At 35.2% G+C, this 18467-nt stretch overlaps 2 protein-coding genes across 2 annotated transcripts; both read right to left on the reverse strand.

The window, feature by feature from the left end:
- Nucleotides 1-2045: 2045 nt before the first annotated feature.
- On the reverse strand, nucleotides 2046-2981 carry LOC116900436 (olfactory receptor 4C15-like). Its single transcript, XM_032902177.1, has one exon. The coding sequence runs from the start codon at nucleotides 2979-2981 to the stop codon at nucleotides 2046-2048; it is 936 nt and encodes a 311-aa protein (XP_032758068.1).
- Nucleotides 2982-11956: 8975 nt separating this feature from the next.
- Nucleotides 11957-12922, reverse strand: LOC116900437 (olfactory receptor 4C15-like). Its single transcript, XM_032902178.1, has one exon. It carries the CDS (start codon nucleotides 12890-12892, stop codon nucleotides 11957-11959), a length of 936 nt encoding a protein of 311 aa, XP_032758069.1. The 5' UTR covers nucleotides 12893-12922.
- Nucleotides 12923-18467: the final 5545 nt, after the last annotated feature.

Consider the following 18467-nt stretch of genomic DNA (forward strand, 5'->3'; position numbering starts at 1 on the left):
CATCATGAGACAGGTAACTCAGACCCAAAAGAACATGCACAGTATGCTCTCACTAATACGTGGATATTAGCCAATAATAATAATAATAATAATAATAATAATAATAATAATAATACAGAATACACAAGATACCGTCTACAGAACTCAAAAAGGTTAACACGCTTAAGGGCCCAAATAAGTACACCTCAGTCTCACTTGGAAGGGTGAAGAAAGCAACCACAAGAGGGAAGAAAGAACTTGGGATGGACAGGGGTGGAGAAAGAGGAGAACATGATCCAGTTTGGGGTAGGGAAAAGGATTGAAGACCTGAGGGCCAGCAGAAAAAATGGAAACAGGAGACCTCTGGAGGAAGGAGGTTGGGAGGACCCTCCAGAATGTGCCAGAGACCTGGGAGGTGATAGATCCTCAGGACTCAAAGGGGGACCCTAGATGAAATTCTTTACAGTGGGGAGAGAGACCTTGTTGAACCCACCTCCAACAGAAAGATAGGGCATCAAGTGAGGAACAGGTTTGACATCCCACAGTCATAACTCTGACCCATAATAGTTCCTGTCTGAAAGAACTGCAGAGATGGAAATGGAAAAGAGTCTGAGGAAAAGAAGGTGCAGCGAAAGGCCCAAAGTGGGATGCAGCTCAAGGGGAGGCCCCAAGACCTGACACTATTAGTGAGGCTGTGGTGCACTCACAAAAGGCTACCATCATTACTGCCCTCCAATAGACCAACTAGCAGCTGAGTCAGTTGCATATAGTGTACCCAACCAATGAACAAAATCTGCTGACTGCTGTGGTTGAATTAGGAAAAAGCTGGAGGAAGCTGAGAGGAGGGTAACCCTGTAGGAGGACCAGCAGTCTCAATTAACCTGGACCGCCCTAGATCTCTCAGACACTTGATCACTAACCAGGCAGTATACACCAGCTGATATGAAGCCCCAACCCATGTACAGCAGAGGGCTCCTGGGTCTGTGTTCAGTCAGAGAAGATGCATCTAACACTCAAGAGACTGGAAGTCCCAGAGAGTTTAGAGGTCTAGTGGGGTGTGTGGGATCAGGCCATCCTCTTGGAGATAGAAGGCAGGAAGGAGATATGGAATGTGGAACAGTCGGAGGGTAGACCTTGTGGGGAATAAAAGGTGGAGTGTAAAGATAAATAAACAAATTATTAAGAACAAAAAAGTAGGAGAATGAAAAGAAACCTGTTTGTAAGGACCAAGGGCCTATCATCCAGTTGATGAAACCAGGAAAGGGGATAACATCTGAAATGTAAATAAATAAAATACCCAAGATAAAAAAGGAAAAAGAAAACCTATTTCTCTTAGAATGACTTTTCTATATTTCTTGTCCAAATACACATTTATTTTGTCAAGCAAATTTTAAATATAACGTAGTTACTAAAAGAAAGCATTCAAATAGTTAAAACATTTAAAATATGCAATAAAGTAATGATAAGATAAAATTGAACTGCCCACAATGAGTACCCAATTCAGCATGAAACTGTGAACCCAGAAACATATTTAACTTTTCACTATTAAGATATAAATTATTTTATTTCTTCATTAAAAAATTAAGGTATTAAGGTATAAATTATTTTATTTCTTCATTAAAAAAAATCACTACTTTATTTGTCCAATAAAATACGAAATTATTTTCCTTGTATTTAAAGGTGTACTTTGTTTGCTTACATGTAACTTTATTATACATGCTAGTTTACATGGTGTCTGTGTCTATGAACATGCAGGCCAACCTAATAGAAACCATTGATTATGAGCATTTATGTCATTCTATATCATAGTTTCTTGCATTAGAGAAGGTGAACTTATTTTCTTGAGGCAAGACTCCATTGAAGCTTTCACTCACTGTTTGTCAATTATATGTGTGGTGAAGAAAAACCCTGGGATCTGCAAATGTTCTATACACCAGTACTAGGTAAATTGGGCTTTCATGCTTAGATTCTGACATGAGTAGTGAAAAACAAAACTCACGTACTCATTTTGACATAGCTGGTATTCTTTCCCATTGATTTGTATCCCCAACAGTATAAAAGCAATACTAATATCTAACAAAAACCACTATTAGCCTCTTCCACATTTTCCTGATGGCATTTATCATTTCCTTATTCCTGAAAGTGTAAACCATAGGGTTGAGCAATGGTGTAAGGACATTGACAAATAAAAGTGTGTCCTTCTCAAAGGAGAATGCAGATGTATCCCGTGCATATATTAAGATGCATGGAACAAGGAACAAAACCACAACAGTAATGTGGGCTCCACAGGTGGAAAGAGCTTTCCGTCGACCTTCAGAACTGTGGGCTCTCAGAGTGAACAAAATGACACCATAGGAAACAAGCAACAGGGAGAAGATTATGATGCAGATAGCACCACTGTTTGCAAATACCAAAATGACAAACATGTGTGTGTCAGTGCAGGCAAGTTTCAGCAATGGAAACAAATCACATGTATAATGATCAATGACATTGGGTCCACATAAAGGCAGCTGCAATGTGAATATAATTTGTATGATAGAGTGTAAGAAGCCCCCTGCCCAGGATATTGCTACCAAAATGCTGCAGAGCCTCCGGGTAAGGATGGAAGAATAGTGCAAAGGCTTGCAGATAGCCACGTAGCGGTCATAGGCCATGGCTGCCAGGACAATCATTTCTGTTCCTGAGAAGAAATGGACTGAAAACAGTTGTGTCATGCAGCAGCCAAAGGAAATGGTCTTCTTCTCATGTAAGAAGTCTACAATCATCTTGGGTGTAACTGTAGAAGAGACACATAGATCCAGAAAGGACAGGAATGCCAAGAAGAAGTACATGGGACAGCTCAACAGTGCAGGGCTGTACATGATGGTCACCACAATAATCATGTTGCCCCCTACAGTTGCTAGATAGACCAATAAAAGTACAAAAAACAGTATTTTTTCAACTTTTGGGTTCTGAGAAAGTCCCAAGATTACGAACTCAGTAACAGAACTCTGGTTTTGCATAATTCTAAAGAAGACAATCAAAGTAAATTATCATCTCAGAAATCCTCATCTATAAAAAACGCTTCATATACATGTATGTAATATTTCCATCAACAAAAAAATATCCTATACAAATAGATATGTTTGCATTGAGGATTCTTTCATAATTTAAATTAAAATGTTAGAAAAGTGGAGGACATAGTTACATAACATGAATTCATTACAAGGTAAGTTTTTGTACATTTTAAATAAGCTATGTATTAAATTTTAATTGTGCACATGTCCACTATATGAATGGAGCAAAATAGTATGACTTTGCATCATCAGCTTTTGTAAATCACTTTGGCTTCCCTGAAGTAAATATTAAATACATTTAAAAACTATCACCTAGATGTGAATAACTCAAGGCCAGGATTGAGTATCTTGCAGTGACTTGTTTGAATATTGCCCTATACAGCAAAAGAAGAAAAGGCAAACTATGTTTGGGAACACCCAAAAATCCTGACTACATTTTAAATTTGTTTAAAAGTAAGAAATATATTGTTACTTCAGATAAATTTTTTGGCAAAAAAGAAAATTCTGTAGAAAGTCTCTAGCACTATACACAATATATTTGATTAATGAGTTAAAATTTTATTTTTATTTCCCTTTATTTATGACCATACCTTTCTGAAAACAATCTTGTTGTCATCAAATCTAAGAAAGAAATAATTTAAAAAAAATAGGTCTTCTGTGTTTTCACACTCTTCATCAACAGGTCATTTCATTTTTACTATTTCGTCTGATGTTCCAGTCTAAATATAAGAGAAAAGAATCAAGGAATAATTATCCTGGGATTTTAGAAGACATAATTTCCAATAACAATGAGATCTTCTGGAATCAACTTGATGAACAGTGAAATTATTATTTTTTATTTTTTTATTAGATATATGTCTTTACTTACATTTCAAGTGTTATTCCCCTTCCTGGTTTCCTGTCCATAAGCCCCCACCCCCTCCCTCCCCCTCCCCCTCCCCTATGGGTATTCCCCCCATACAACCCCCTTACTGCCCCCTAAATTCACCTGCACTGGGGGTCCAACCTTGGCTTGACTAAGGACCAAGGGCTTCCCCTTCCACTGATAGCCCAACAAGGCTATTCTCTGCTACATATGCAGTTGGAGCCCTGGATCAGTCCATGTATAGTATTTCCGTAGTGGTTTAGTCCCTGGAAGCTCTGGTTGGTTGGCATTATTGTTCTTATGGGGTTGCAAGCTCCTTCAACTCTTTCAATACTTCCTCTAATTCCCCCCAATGGGGTCCAAACAGTGAGATTATTAACCTTACTTACAATAGCACTAATAGTTGTTCTTTGTAGTCTCCTCCAACTTAACACAAAATCATCATCTTACCTTCTTCCTATATGAATGAGAGATCTTGACAAAGGCAATGGTAAATGATAAAGCATCAGAAGGTGATGGACCAAAACCTCACATATGAAATTTTGTGATAACACATAACTGAAAAAAGGAAATTATTTATTCAATTAATTTTATAGTCTTGAGACATACTTATGATATTTATGCTATGTTAATATGTTAAGCAAGTATTTAAAGGGCACATCTTTGGAAATATGCATTTAAAAATATGTGTTAGAAATAATATAGTAGTATCAAGAAAAGTTGTGGTATTATTATTAATGGCAGATGGTTTTACTGGCAAAACCTTCAATACATTAAGATGGAGAAGTTAAATCAGTGCCCACTTGGATTTTTCACTCTTATGTTCCAGCATATTTTATAGAGGAACATACATGCACAATGTATAAAGAGAAACATATACATCAAACCAGCCACAAACCCTATATCTACAATGGTATAATTAAAATATCTGAAATGAGAGTGTAGTATACTTATGGTTTATGATTATACTTTTGAGGAATCAGAATATGTGCAAATTAAACACAAGGTGTACTTTGTCTACATTGATTCCTGTACCATAAAAGAAATAGTGGTGAGACTTAAGCTTTAGAAGACCTGAAAACCACCTGAGCATTAATTTTCATTAAACCAGAACTGGCTTGTCAAACTGCAAGGTGGAATGACAATCAGAAGTCATAATTTGCTGTGATGCTTATGAACCACAATGAGAAAAATGAGAAATATGGCAAGGTACTCCTAAAGAAATAATGAGGCACTTCTATTTCAGCAGTAACTAGCAGCATTCAAGTTGAACTTAAGGACTAAATGCAACAGGAAATCTGTGCCCATTACTAGCCAACTACCCAAGCTAGAATAGTCATAGATTTTAGAGGAAAATCTATTACTAGATCAGCTCAATTCCTAATGGAATCTGAAAAAATATCCTTAAACACATGGACAAGTTTACATCTGACCCCTCGTCAAGGAAGTTTGTCTTTGCAGCAAACGTAGATCATTACAGAAAACCTGATCAAAATATACTGATAGGGTAAACACAGAGACCCCAGTTACAATCTATACAGCTACCGGAGTTTCAACTACAGAGTTTCAGGAAACTGTTTTGCTGAGGTACATAAAAACTATAAGACCTACAGTACAAGACACTCTACAGTTAGACTGGGTTTCCTAGAAATGACAAAGAATCTATTCCACAGAAGTGTATGTGATAATTACCTGAACAAAATCTGAATAATGACCTGAATATGGCTGACTGAACAAGACAGGAATAATGAGTAGGACAACATTAGATAATCCAGTGTGCGAAGGGAACTCTCATGGGCCCTACCTGTAGCAAAAGAACCACAGGTCAGTAATGACTGAGGGACTGAGAATTATTCTTTCCTAGAGATGAGCGCTCAGTTCGGTGTTCCAATAACAAGGGGTCAGCCATTATATCATTTACCTACATGCAACAATATATAGACTAAGCGGGTAGTATTATTACATTTTTCCATTTATATATTGTGTAAATATAATATTTTTTTAAGCAGCCAGCAATTTGAGATTTGTGGAAAAATAGATAAGAAGAGGATAGAGTGAGCATGCTCTGAAAGGGTTTGAGGGAGAAAAGGAAAGAAAGACATTATTTCACTATATTTCAGTTGGAAAGTAAATATAGTTTAACAAGGAAAATAATCAAATTTTTATATAAATATAAATATTTTTTTGGTTTAGATGACGCAAACATTCTCACTCTTTCTACATTGTCTTGACAAATGAGTTCACAGTAAAGTAGTATGGAGATGCAAGTGAATTGATGTGAGGTACCATATAGAGCCTCTGTTTTATGTTATTTCTGTTCACCTAACATTAGGTTAAATAAAATGATAAATAGAAATTAAAAAATCATTTACTTTCTATTGAGAGAGTATCTGGGATATGGTCATGATACACATTTTATAAATGCTTGAAATTCTCAAATGAATAGAAAATACATTATAAATATCTGTAACAAAACACCCAATGGTGTTTGGGTGATGTATAACACCCATTTGCCATTTCCTGACTTACCATAGGAGAAGGATTTTTTTCCCTATAAAAGTAATTAGTCTTTATGGTAGTGGTAATGAAAAAGTCATAGTGTAGGATGGACACAAACTCACCATGTCTTTGAATTCTCGATTTTCTTGACTCCACTTCCAACTTCTGGGATTATCAGCATGTGTGATCACAAACAACAGAATGCTTAGATTTTACTAACATATTCTGCAAACTGTATGTCAAAAAGTACATGGATTTTGATGCAAAGGTTTTTTAAAAAGTGCTCTAAAAAGTGATAAATTATTAAAGTTTTGCATGAAATTGTCCCATATGTTAAATTTTGTGTCTGTCCTATTTTTAACTAAAGTCATTATCTATCAATACATGCTTTCTTTTCTGAATTTGTAGCTAACCGGATTCATTTTCTAAACATTTTGAAAAACTTATTCACTTTAGATAATTAATCTTTTCTCTGCCTACCACATTACTTTTGATTTCCCTAAATATCTCAACTTTGCTTGCCCTATTATGTATGTCTCTAATATAAGGGAAAGAGATTTTTTCTCTTTTTTCATGTCCTTCTTGACAGATTTCTGAAGCCTTTTTGATGTCCTAGTAACAGAGAACAAGACAAAATCGTAACACCAAAACAATCAGAACTTTATCTAATAGTTTCCCTAAGAGTTCAAAGGAAGAATGGTGATGCTTTGACAAATTTAAGTGGACATAATTAAATCCAAAGCTTTCATTCGTGAGTTGACTCAAACTTTCTTAACTTGCATTCATTCTGTATAGTATGTACTAGTATGTATTTCTAGTAGAAACTACTAGAACTAGAATATATTATATTCGATTTCCATACATATTAAAGGTGTAATGATCCTTCTGTTTTTCATGTTCTTATAGCAACGTTATTGATACAGCCTCAAATCATTCTATCTTTCAAGGCAAGCTTCAGAATTGCGAGTTACATGAGTACATGTTCAGATAATCAAACTATAGTCAGAGACATAATAGAAGTATAAGTTTGTGCTGGATTTCTTAATTTTTGGATTTTAGTAAGAAGGTGAAAATTTGATATGTTTAATTTCATTAAACTTTTTTTTAAAAAAGGAAAGCTTGAAAAATCCAATGAGATGGCCAAATAGGTGGAAGAAGACTGCAGTATTTCAGGTTATTTGAGCCCTATGAACACTCAAACAATTGTTTGTCATAAAATGCTAGTCCATGATCTCTTTATGTAATATTTTATTCAATAGAATGCTGATTTTGGTCATAATAGCTATACGAAGATAAGTAATTTGAGCATCAGCATCTATGAAGTTCTCAAAAAAAAAAACCTCAAATATTGTGAAGTTTAAAGGGCTATTATGTTGTTATACACAGTAGACTGCTTAAAATACCCACATGCTAAATTACTATGTCACAAATGTAAAAAACATTTATAAAAATACATACATAGGTAATATTCTTACTTTGCTTCACCAATTATCACTTCTGTGAAAAATCTGGTGATAAACCTCTGCTTAGCCTTAACAATAATTCTCTATTGTTTGCAACTCTTCCTTCCACACTTGAAAGGCAGCAGGAGTGAAATTCTGGAATGGGATGTTACCTGTGTTACTTTACTGCTGTGTTCATCCTGGTTGTTGAACAAAACATAAAAGAAGAATCTGAATATTTCCTACTTCACTATATCAGGTAGTTAAAAAGGTTTCTCAGAAACATCATGAATCTGTAAGATTAATTCTTAATTCCCCAAGGTTTGTAATTTCTCTGGTCCCATGAGAATCCATGACAAAACCTTGAGCAACTTTTCACTTCCTTCAAAGTTCATAATATTTCCATCCCCATCTAAAGTTTTATTGTGTGTTTTTACAGTTTGGAGAAGATTTTTTATGAAAATAATTCCATAAACTCCATTTTCAGAGAGAGTACACTGTTTCATTCTTTAATGGATGTAGGACAATGTCTTTACACAGAATTTAAGGGAAAAAAGTCTTGTGTCAAAAGGAATCTATCAATTCATCTGTAAGGAAACTAATCATAATATTGTTGAACACTGTTAGAAAACTTCTCAGTAGAAAAATATATATAAATATACATGAGGTATATGATATTAGAAGCATATGTTTTATCTTAAAAAATTTTTATACTGTTCTTTCACATATTTTTCACAGTTCTGTGTACTTGTACTATGTCTTATGATCACACTGTCCATCAGAATCTCATCCTTTTCCACCCATCATATCCTCTTTTCACATGACCCCTACTATATTCATATCTCTTTAACCGACGAATGAATTTATTCAGGGTGGATTATATGTGCATATATGGACCTAATTTCTGTACCATGCGCACTTAACCTGTTGTGTCATAGATGAAGAAAATACTACACAATTTGCATACAACTTGAATTGTCGATACTTCTCAAAAAGGAATAGGGAATCATGAGACCATATTAAATCAGTGACGGTATATTGCAAAGCCTAAACTTAATCTTATCGTAAGTTTTTGTCTACTGTTTGTTAATGACTACGATGTCCATTCCATCTATTTCAGACAACATATTGTAGCGTACCCTTCCATAGTCTAGGAGTAAATAGACAATAGAATATAGTATACTTGCATGAAAATGTTGCAATTGTATGCCAGAGGCACTTAGGTAAAGGCACATGGGTAGAGATGGTGGGAGAGAACACATGAGGTATAAGAAGAGGGCAAGCAAGAACAGAATTTATAATGAATAGATTTTATCTAAATGTTTTAAATTCCAAAATGACAACAAAAAGAAGAGGAGGAGGAAGATGAACAAGAAGAGGTGTAGGAAGAAAAGGTGAAAAAAGAAGAAAAAAAGAACAAGAAGAAACAAGAAGAATTGGAAGAAGGAGAAGGAGGACGAAAGTAAGAGGGGAGGAGGAGAAGTAGAGAATAAAATACAATCAAGGTAGACAAGAGGAAATGGATAGAGATAGAAAATGTCATCCTGAGTGATGATAACCAATCACACACACAAAAAAACCCACAACACAACAAAACAAAACAAAACAAAACAAAACAAAACAACAACAACACATGGTATGTGCTCACTGATAAGTGGATATTAACTACCAAATCCAGGCAATATTGCTAATGCCAAGAAGTGCATGTTGACTGGAGCCTAATATAGCTGTCTGCTGAGAGACTCAGCCAGTATGTGATAAATACAGAAGTAAATGCTCGCAACCAACAATTGAACAACTGAACTGTGAATAGGGTCCCCATTGGAGGAGAAAGGATTGAAAGAGCAGAAGGTATTTGCAACCCCATAAGAACAACAATATCAACCAATCAAAGCTCCTAGGGACTAAACCACCATCCAAAGAGTACACAGAGACAGACTCATGGCTCCAGATGCATATGTAGCAGAGGATGACCCTGTTGGAAGGAGAAGCCCTTGATCCTGCCATGGCTGGACCATCCAGTGTAGAGGAATGTAAGGGTGAGTAGGCAGGAAGTTGTGGGTAGTTTGGTGGGGGAACACTCTCATAGAAGTAGGGGAAGGAAGAATGTAATAGGGGGTTCATGGACAGGAAACCAGGAGAGGGGATAACATTTGAAAAGTAAATAAAAAAAAATAGCCAATATAAAATATTCTAATTAAACAGTCATGTACATGTATGTTTATATAATTGTATTTTGTAGACTCTTCTTTTAAACTTTATTGTTGTCTATAATGTTTATATTTAAGTTTATGATTTGTCAGGGAATGTGGACATCTGAATATTCTAACTATCAGCATTCCTAACAGGAAATCTAAGGTCCTTGTGTTTTCTTGTCTCTGCCTTTACCTTTACTGACTGTCAGAGGATGTTATCCATCTTTAAAATCCTATCAACTTTACAATGTCTAAGTCAATGGAGCATTTGACTTTGTCAAAAAAAAACCTGTCATATATCATAGTATAAGAATTATGTCTAACTATTTGAAAAATTTTCACACTGATTTACATTGGGATAGGACAGTTTGCAATTCAATATCAAGGATGGAGGTTTCCCTTTTCCAAAAATTGCACCCCAACATCTGTTGATTATTTTGTTGGTATCAAAGGAGTTCTGATTTAAACTTTTCTGACTGGTAGAGATGATAAAAAATTTTAAAAATATATTTCTTAGGAACATTTTCTTTCTTTTTAGTTTATTTGGGTTTTTGGCTCTTTGGAGATCTGTTGTTGTTGATGCTGCTGTTGTGGTGGTGGTTGTTGTTCTTTATGTAATCTGCATATTAATATTCTGTAAGGTCTATACCTCATAAGGATTTTTGCTTATTTGTGGTTCCTTCTCACATATAACAGTACATAATGTTTTTAGTCTCATGAATTCCACTCGTTAATTTCGAGTCTTATTATTGGGATAAATAAAGTACAATTCAAGAAATGCATTTCTGAAAGATATATACTGCAGGGCATTTACTTTTGTTTTCTTCTAGCAATGTTAGTGTCTCCATTTTCACATTTATGTCTTTGACCCATTTGGCATTAATATTTGAGTAAGGACATAGATATACGTACATACAATTTGATTCTTCTCTATGTGGATGTCCATTTCTCCAGAATCATTTGGTCAAAGATGCTTTTGTTTCTCCAACTGTTGTTGTTGTTGTTGTTGTTGTTGTTGTTGTTGTTGTTGCTGTCTTCCTCAAATATTAAATGGCTCAAGTCACTTGAAAAAAAGTAGTTGAAGGTAGATAGAAAAAGTCTCCAACTTCATAGGTAGCAATGAATAGCCTAGTAAAGGCACCAGTGGAAGAGGAAGCCCTTGGTCCTGCTAAGACTGAACCCCAGTGAATGTGATTGTTGGAGGGAAGGCGGTGATGGGGGGGGATGGGAAGGGGAACACCCATAAAGAGGGAAGGGGGAGGGGATGGAGGATGTTGGCCTGGAAACCAGGAAAGGGAATAACAATTGAAATGTAAATAAGAAATACTTTTCATATTTCAATGTTCAGTGGTCTTCTCAGAAGAAATATGAATTCTCATGCTCGCTATTGATGCTCTCTGTCTTGAAAGATGTCATTACTTTCTAAAGAGTTAAGAGAATATTTGTCCAATCAATTATTGGACATTTTTATTCTTTTCCTTGAGTTGTCCAAGTATTTTATTTGTTTGTTTGTTTGTTTGATTGATTGCTTAATTGACTGTGTTGATGTAAGGAGGTGACGTAGGGTATGTGTCTGCTGGTATGTGTGCCTGTTATAACATATGTGACTACATGTGTAGGATAAATAGTATACGTGCCTGTTAACATTCATGCATGACCAAATGAAGTCAAACTTCTATAATTATCCATACCTGTTATACTATATTTCATTAGAAAAAATCTCCAGTGAACCTTGAACTCATTAGTCATCAGCTAAATCCACAGTGAAGTAAAACTCTCAGATTCATAGATCACCTGGGTACCAGTAATGGATTAAGAATGTGGTTCTCTGCTTAGTTAAGATATTAAAAGTAATGAAAAGTAAATTTCAAATTACTCTTTTGGTACAAAAAGTTTCCTTGCCCACTGAAATTGAATATTTTAAAATTCATCAGAAACCACTATTAATCTCATCCACATTTTCCTGATGGCATTCTTCATTTCCTTATTCCTGAAAGTGTAAACCATAGGATTTAGCAATGGTGTAAGGACATTGATAAATATAAGCATGTTTTTCTCAAAGGAGAATGCAGAAGTGGGTCTTGCATATATTAACAGACATGGAACAAAGCACAAAATCACAACAATTATATGGGATCCACAGGTGGAGAGAGCTTTACGTCGACCTTCAGAGCTGTGGGCTCTCAGAGAAAACAAGATGACACCATAGGAGACAAGCAATAAAGAGAAGATTATAATGCATATAGCACCACTGTTGGCAAATATCATAAAGACATAAATGTGTGTGTCAGTACAGGCAAGCTTCAGTAATGGGAACAAGTCACACATGTAATGATCAATCACATTGGGTCCACAGAAAGGCAGCTGCAAAGTGAAGATAATCTGTATGATAGAATGCAAGAATCCCCCTGCCCAGGACACAACCACCAAAATTCTACAAAGCCTCTGGGTCATGATGGAAGAGTAGTGAAGTGGCTTGCAAATGGCCACATAACGGTCATAGGCCATGGCTGTCAGGACAATCACTTCTGCCCCAGTGAAGAAGTGGACAGCAAACAGTTGTGTCATACAACATTCAAAGCAGATGGTCTTCCTCTCATAGAAGCAGTCTATGATTATCTTGGGGGTGACAGTTGAAGAAGTGAATGCATCCAGTAAGGACAGGAATATCAAAAAGAAGTACATGGGGGACCCCAGTAGTATAGGGCTGTAGATGATGGTCACCACAATTATCATGTTGCCCACAATAGTTGAAAGGTAGATAAACAAAAATAAAACCAATAGCATTTTCTCGACATTCAGGTTCTGTGAAAGCCCCAGTAGTATAAACTCAGTGACAAAGCTCTGGTTTTGCATGATTCTTATGAAGAGTATGAAAGTAAATTTTCTTAACACAAAATCTTCAAGTATGAGAAAAATTACTCGTTATAAATTCATGATATCACCCTCAATAAGATTATATATACCAATGAAAATTACATTGAATGAGTATATTGTGATTGAAAACAAAATGTAAACAGGTTTTTGAAGGCCAGAGTTGGGAAACCTGAAGAATTGATATAAACATGGATGATTAAATACTTGAAAATAGCCAACTTCAAATATTTTACAAAGATATTAATTGTTTGAGTGGAAAAATCTGTTGTGTTTCTCCAAGAGAATTTTTTTTTTTTTTTTGGAGCTGACGACCGAACCCAGGGCCTTGTGCTTGCTAGGCAAGCGCTCTACCACTGAGCTAAATCCCCAACCTCTCAAGAGAAATTTTAAAACAATTTTGAAACTTTAACCTAGATAGGAACAAAAGTCAAGAATTTATAATGTATATCTGTCTCTTCAAGGAAGGAGGCATGGCTGAGGAGCCTGCAGGGACTTGTCAGACCACTCATGTACAAACAGAAGAAGAGGCAAAGTGTACTTTTTGGCACACATAAAAACCTTGGCTACTTTTACAATTTAATTTACACCAGGAAGCACAGTGATATATCATTCTTTTCTTCTAATTCATTTTGAAATTTGACTGGAACAATATGAGAAGTATACTGTTGCCATCACAAAAATGATTTAGAAGATCCCGTCCCTTAGAAATTCAAAGCAATAAGGAAATAAACAAAGAAATATTATAAATCAGGTCTCAAGTTCTTGATAAACACTATAAGACAGAGGTTATTGTTACATTTTTATTTGTGCGTTTTTGTCTAAGTTGAAAGACTTAAAGAACAAAGAATTGATAACCAGAGGTTTTAAGGAATACACATTCCTAGACATCTAAGATCTCCAAAGACTCAGATTTTTGAACTGTGAATTTTTTATTTATGGCTGTATTGGTGGATATTTTTTCTAGTCTTTCTCACCAGTAGGAAGAAAACATCTTGTTATGATCTCCCTGTGTAAATGTGGCATCTTCACAAAGGCAGCAGCAGTAAGTGATAAAAGTTCAATGATGGAGCAAAAACTCACATAGGAAAACTGGCAACAATACAGATCTGCAGAACAGAAATCATTCATTGATTTTAAATTAGACTCTTGAAACTTAATAATCTGCTACTTAATAATGATTTTTACTTCATAACAACTATCGTTTAATAAGGTTTGACACAGTTGGAAATTTGTATGAGGTTAGTATTAGACATGCTCATAACCAAATTCTATGCTCATCTTTAAGGATTATGAAGGTCAAATTTAAAATATGAAAAAGTTATTCATAGTCACATGACCTCAACAATCTTCATTCAATTAATTCACCTGAAATCTATCTCCCTCTTTAATACACACTAAGGTAATATTCCATTTTCTGTAAAAAATTACCCCTCTTTGCCATGGCTACAAACTTTTACCTTTCCTCTCTATACAACTGAAAGTTCATAATAAATTTGATTTTAAGTACAATAATTACTTTGAAATACATGCATATATAAAAATATATGTGGACAAATGCATATTTGTTATTTAAAATTTAAGATTCAAAATAATTCAATTTTACTCTGAAGAAAAATATGGCAATTTTAATGTCTACAATTTTAAAAGAACAGAAACTATTTTACTTACTAATGTATTTATCATGAAGTGATGCAATATTTAATTTAAACGAAAGTATCTTCTCATGGTGTCCTCAGAGCAATTACGCACTAGAATCTATAATCTGATATCCGAATGTATTGCCATGCTATTGCAAGAGAAACTGGAATAAACTAACCTTATAAGGTCATTGAGTCTCCTGAGAACTAGAGAAGGGAACAGTTATTAGCACCAAGAATTACAATGATGCCAAACTTAGATGCTTAAACACTAATATAAAAACAAAATCCATATGTGTTATATATATTTAAGATGGACAGAGAAAAGCATTATAGAATTTATTGGCTCTCATCCCGTTATTAAACAAGATGGACAATGAACTGGACTATCTAAAAGGACCACAAACTGAGCACTGAAATATCAATGATTTAGAGAATGGATTTAGAGAGAGGACTGCAAGAGCTTAATGGGTTTGCCACCCTATAGGAAGAAAAACAATATCAACCAACCAGATACCCTAGAGCTCCCAGGGACTAAACCACCAACCAAAGAATATACAAGAAGGGATACATGGCTCCAGGAACATATGTAGCAGAGGACATTTTTTGGCAAAATTAGGAGGTCCTGTGAAGGCATGTTCCCCCTGTGTAGGGGAATGCCAAGGTGTTGAGGTGGGAGTGCATGGGTGAGAGGGAGAGTATCCTTATAGAAGAAGGGGAAGGGTGGATAGGTGAGGGTAGAACCAGCAAAAGAAATAATATTTGAAAGGTAAATAAAAAATTACACAATGAAAATTTTTTAAAATTTAAAAAAACAAAAAATAAATAAAAATCCACATTCCTCATAATGATGGTATTTGAATAAAAGAGAAAACCTACATTAGACTTCTGATCCCTGCCCCCAGCAGGCCTAAACTCTTACTGTTTTCTGTAGAGTAGGTCAAGATATTTTATATAACTGAAATTCAGCAGTCCTTGGATTTCACTTGTGCAAATAAATTTCTTTGAAAGGAATAGAGGAAGTTCTTTGCGGAAAGTACATATAAATAATGATGGATTTGGAATGTGGGAAGAAATATTTGAGATGTTAAGAAGAAGTTGTTTACAGAAAGGCAAGCAAGTAAATTTCACTTTCCTTTCCTCTAACTCTAATCCCCTGGCCTCACCCATTGTTCTGCAAAAGACAACTTGCTGCTGCCTCCAAATCCTTTCTCACACTACCTGCAGCAGATCACAAAGTTCTCCAATAACCTCCCTCACCACCCCATTCCATTGTTTCTGTCACCAACTGCCACTGGCATTCTCTGGAAACCTGCTGGCCAAACTGGCCAAAGGAATCTTCATTATGTGTCTTCCCCTCCAAATCTAATTCCACAAGCTCATCCCAAACTCTGCTTATCATAGCCTCTCCTTATCTGCTGCACATCCACTGAATTATGCAGATCCCAGTAGTATACCCTGCATTCATACCTCCTGTGGTCCAGCTCAGACACCTCCTTCAGCACCATTTCTATTCCTATATGTCAGTTCCCAATTCCTAGAAATGTTATGCCCAGAACTTCACTCCTCCCACCTGGCATGGATTCTGAAGTATTCTTACCAGGAAACACACAGACATTCTACTGAGAACTAGAGAAGGGAACAGTTATTAGCACCAAGAATTATAGTGATGCCAAACTTAGAGGCTTAAACACTAATATAAAAACAAAATCAATGATTGCCGGAAATTGTCTTTATAAGTATAGTAGAGTTCCTTAAAGAGAAAACAAATAAGTCCCCTGAAGAAATTTTGAAAACACTAACAGGTGAAGAAAATGAATGAGATAGCACAGCACATGAAGGTGGGAGTAGAGCAAACAAAGAAAAATCCGGACCTTCAAACCTGGCAACATTTCAAAAAGATCATCTACTGTGATCAAGTAGATTTTATCTCAGAAATTCTGGGATTGTACCACATACTAAAACTCTGTCAATATAATCTACCATGTAAACAATCTGAGAGAAAAAAACCAACTTGATTATCTCATTAAATATGAACAGTTTTTGACAAAATTCAACACCCCTTCATGATAAAATTTTGGAGAGATCAGGGATACAAGAGGTAGACGTAAACATAGTAAGGGCAAATTACAGCAAGCTGGTAGCCAACATCAAATTAAATAGACAGTAACTCAAATTAACTCCACTAAAATTAGGAACAAGATAGTGCTGTCCAGTCTCTCGATGTCTATTCAATACGATAAAGTTAAAATTGAAATGGAAGAAGTCAAAGTATGATTTTCAAATGATATGGTAGACTTGTATGATAAAAACTTCAAGTTTTTGAAGAAGTAGATTGAAGAAGATATCGATCATATGAGGGTAAGATCTCCCATCTCAACATACATCTGTAGAATAAACTTAGTAAAAATGGTCATCTTACTAAAAGAAACCTATAAATTCTATATAATCCCCACTAAACTTCTAACACAATTCTTTACAGACATTTAAAAAAACAATTCTGAACTTTATATGAAGGAAAAAAAAACTAGGAGAGCTAAAACAAATGTTATGCAGCAAAATATCATCCTGCTATACCTCCAACACTGATGTCAAACTGTATTACAGTTATAAAAATAAAATCCTCATAATATTGGCATAAAAATAGACAGGTTGAACTATGGAGTCTAAGGTAAGACACCAACATCAATTGACACACCAATGGTCACCTGCTTTTTTGTAGAGAAATCAAATATATGCAATTAATAAGAGACAACCCCTGTACCCAGGGTTGCAACAGAATACCAAGCTATGCAGCAATAAAAATCTGCAGTTTCTAGGTGAGACCCCTACAGGTTCCCTGATCTCCACAACCTTCCTGAATCCCAGTCAGTTAATTTTGTGGGAATGGCAATGAAAAAGTAAACATCTACAACAAATGCTTCTAGTCTAACTTGATATCTGCATGAAGAAAAATGTAAGTAGATGCATATTTCTCACCCTGAACAATACTCTATTTGAAGTGGATCAAAGACATCAATATAAACAAGATTCCCTTATCCTGATATAAGAGAAGGTGGGAATTCCCTTGAATGCATTGCCACCAGACACAACTTTCTAAAAACATCAATATCACAGGCACTAGGATAAACAATTGATAAATGATATTCTATGAAAATGAGAAGCAGTATACAACTCAGTGTTACACATACAGGTAAGTATAACTCTCATCCCTCATCAAAGGTGTTTTTCTTTCCAACAGAACGAGGTCCTTACAGAAAGGCAAATAGGGTCTGATTATCCAGATCAACTGATCTTTTTTTGGCCAACAAATCCATCTAAAACTCAAATCTACTACCTAAGGCTCAGGAGGAAATCTGAAGTGGCACAGAAAAATTGTAATAGCCAGAGCACAGAGAAATCTGTGAGAATGCCTTCCAGCAATGACACAGATATTAAATTTGTTGTATCTTTCAGCAATATGGCTGTGTAAGCAAGAACAAGGACACAAAAAAAGGTGCTAATATGAAATACAAGTCCCGTGGGTATTATCTCTAAAAATAACAGACAAATAATGAACCATTGAGGGAGGGAGAATAGGTCTTTCCCAAGAATGAGCTCCCAGTTATGAACACCTAAAAAGTGATCAACCCTTATATCATTTACACACATACAATAAAAAACAAACTCACCCAGCCTGAGCTGTACTTTTTTTATTTTTTTCACTCAAATAGTAGGTAACATTAATAATAAAAAGAAGCTGTCAATTCAATACTTTGTTAGGAAGAAGACACAGAAAGCATAGAGAGAAGGCATTTAGGAGGGTTTGGAGGGAGAACATGAAAGGGGAGAATTATGTAATTATATTTATTTTGAAAAATAAATAAAAACTAAAGACAATAATAGAAAATTTATCCAAAAATAACAGGAATTTATTA

This window comes from Rattus rattus, chromosome 5, assembly GCF_011064425.1.
Source record: "Rattus rattus isolate New Zealand chromosome 5, Rrattus_CSIRO_v1, whole genome shotgun sequence".
Classification (NCBI taxonomy): Eukaryota; Metazoa; Chordata; class Mammalia; order Rodentia; family Muridae; genus Rattus; species Rattus rattus.

What these genes read in the sequence shown, in the direction of transcription:
- LOC116900436 (XM_032902177.1), bottom strand. Translation starts at nt 2,981, where the DNA reads ATGCAAAACCAGAGTTCTGTTACTGAGTTCGTAATCTTGGGACTTTCT.
- LOC116900437 (XM_032902178.1), bottom strand. Translation starts at nt 12,892, where the DNA reads ATGCAAAACCAGAGCTTTGTCACTGAGTTTATACTACTGGGGCTTTCA.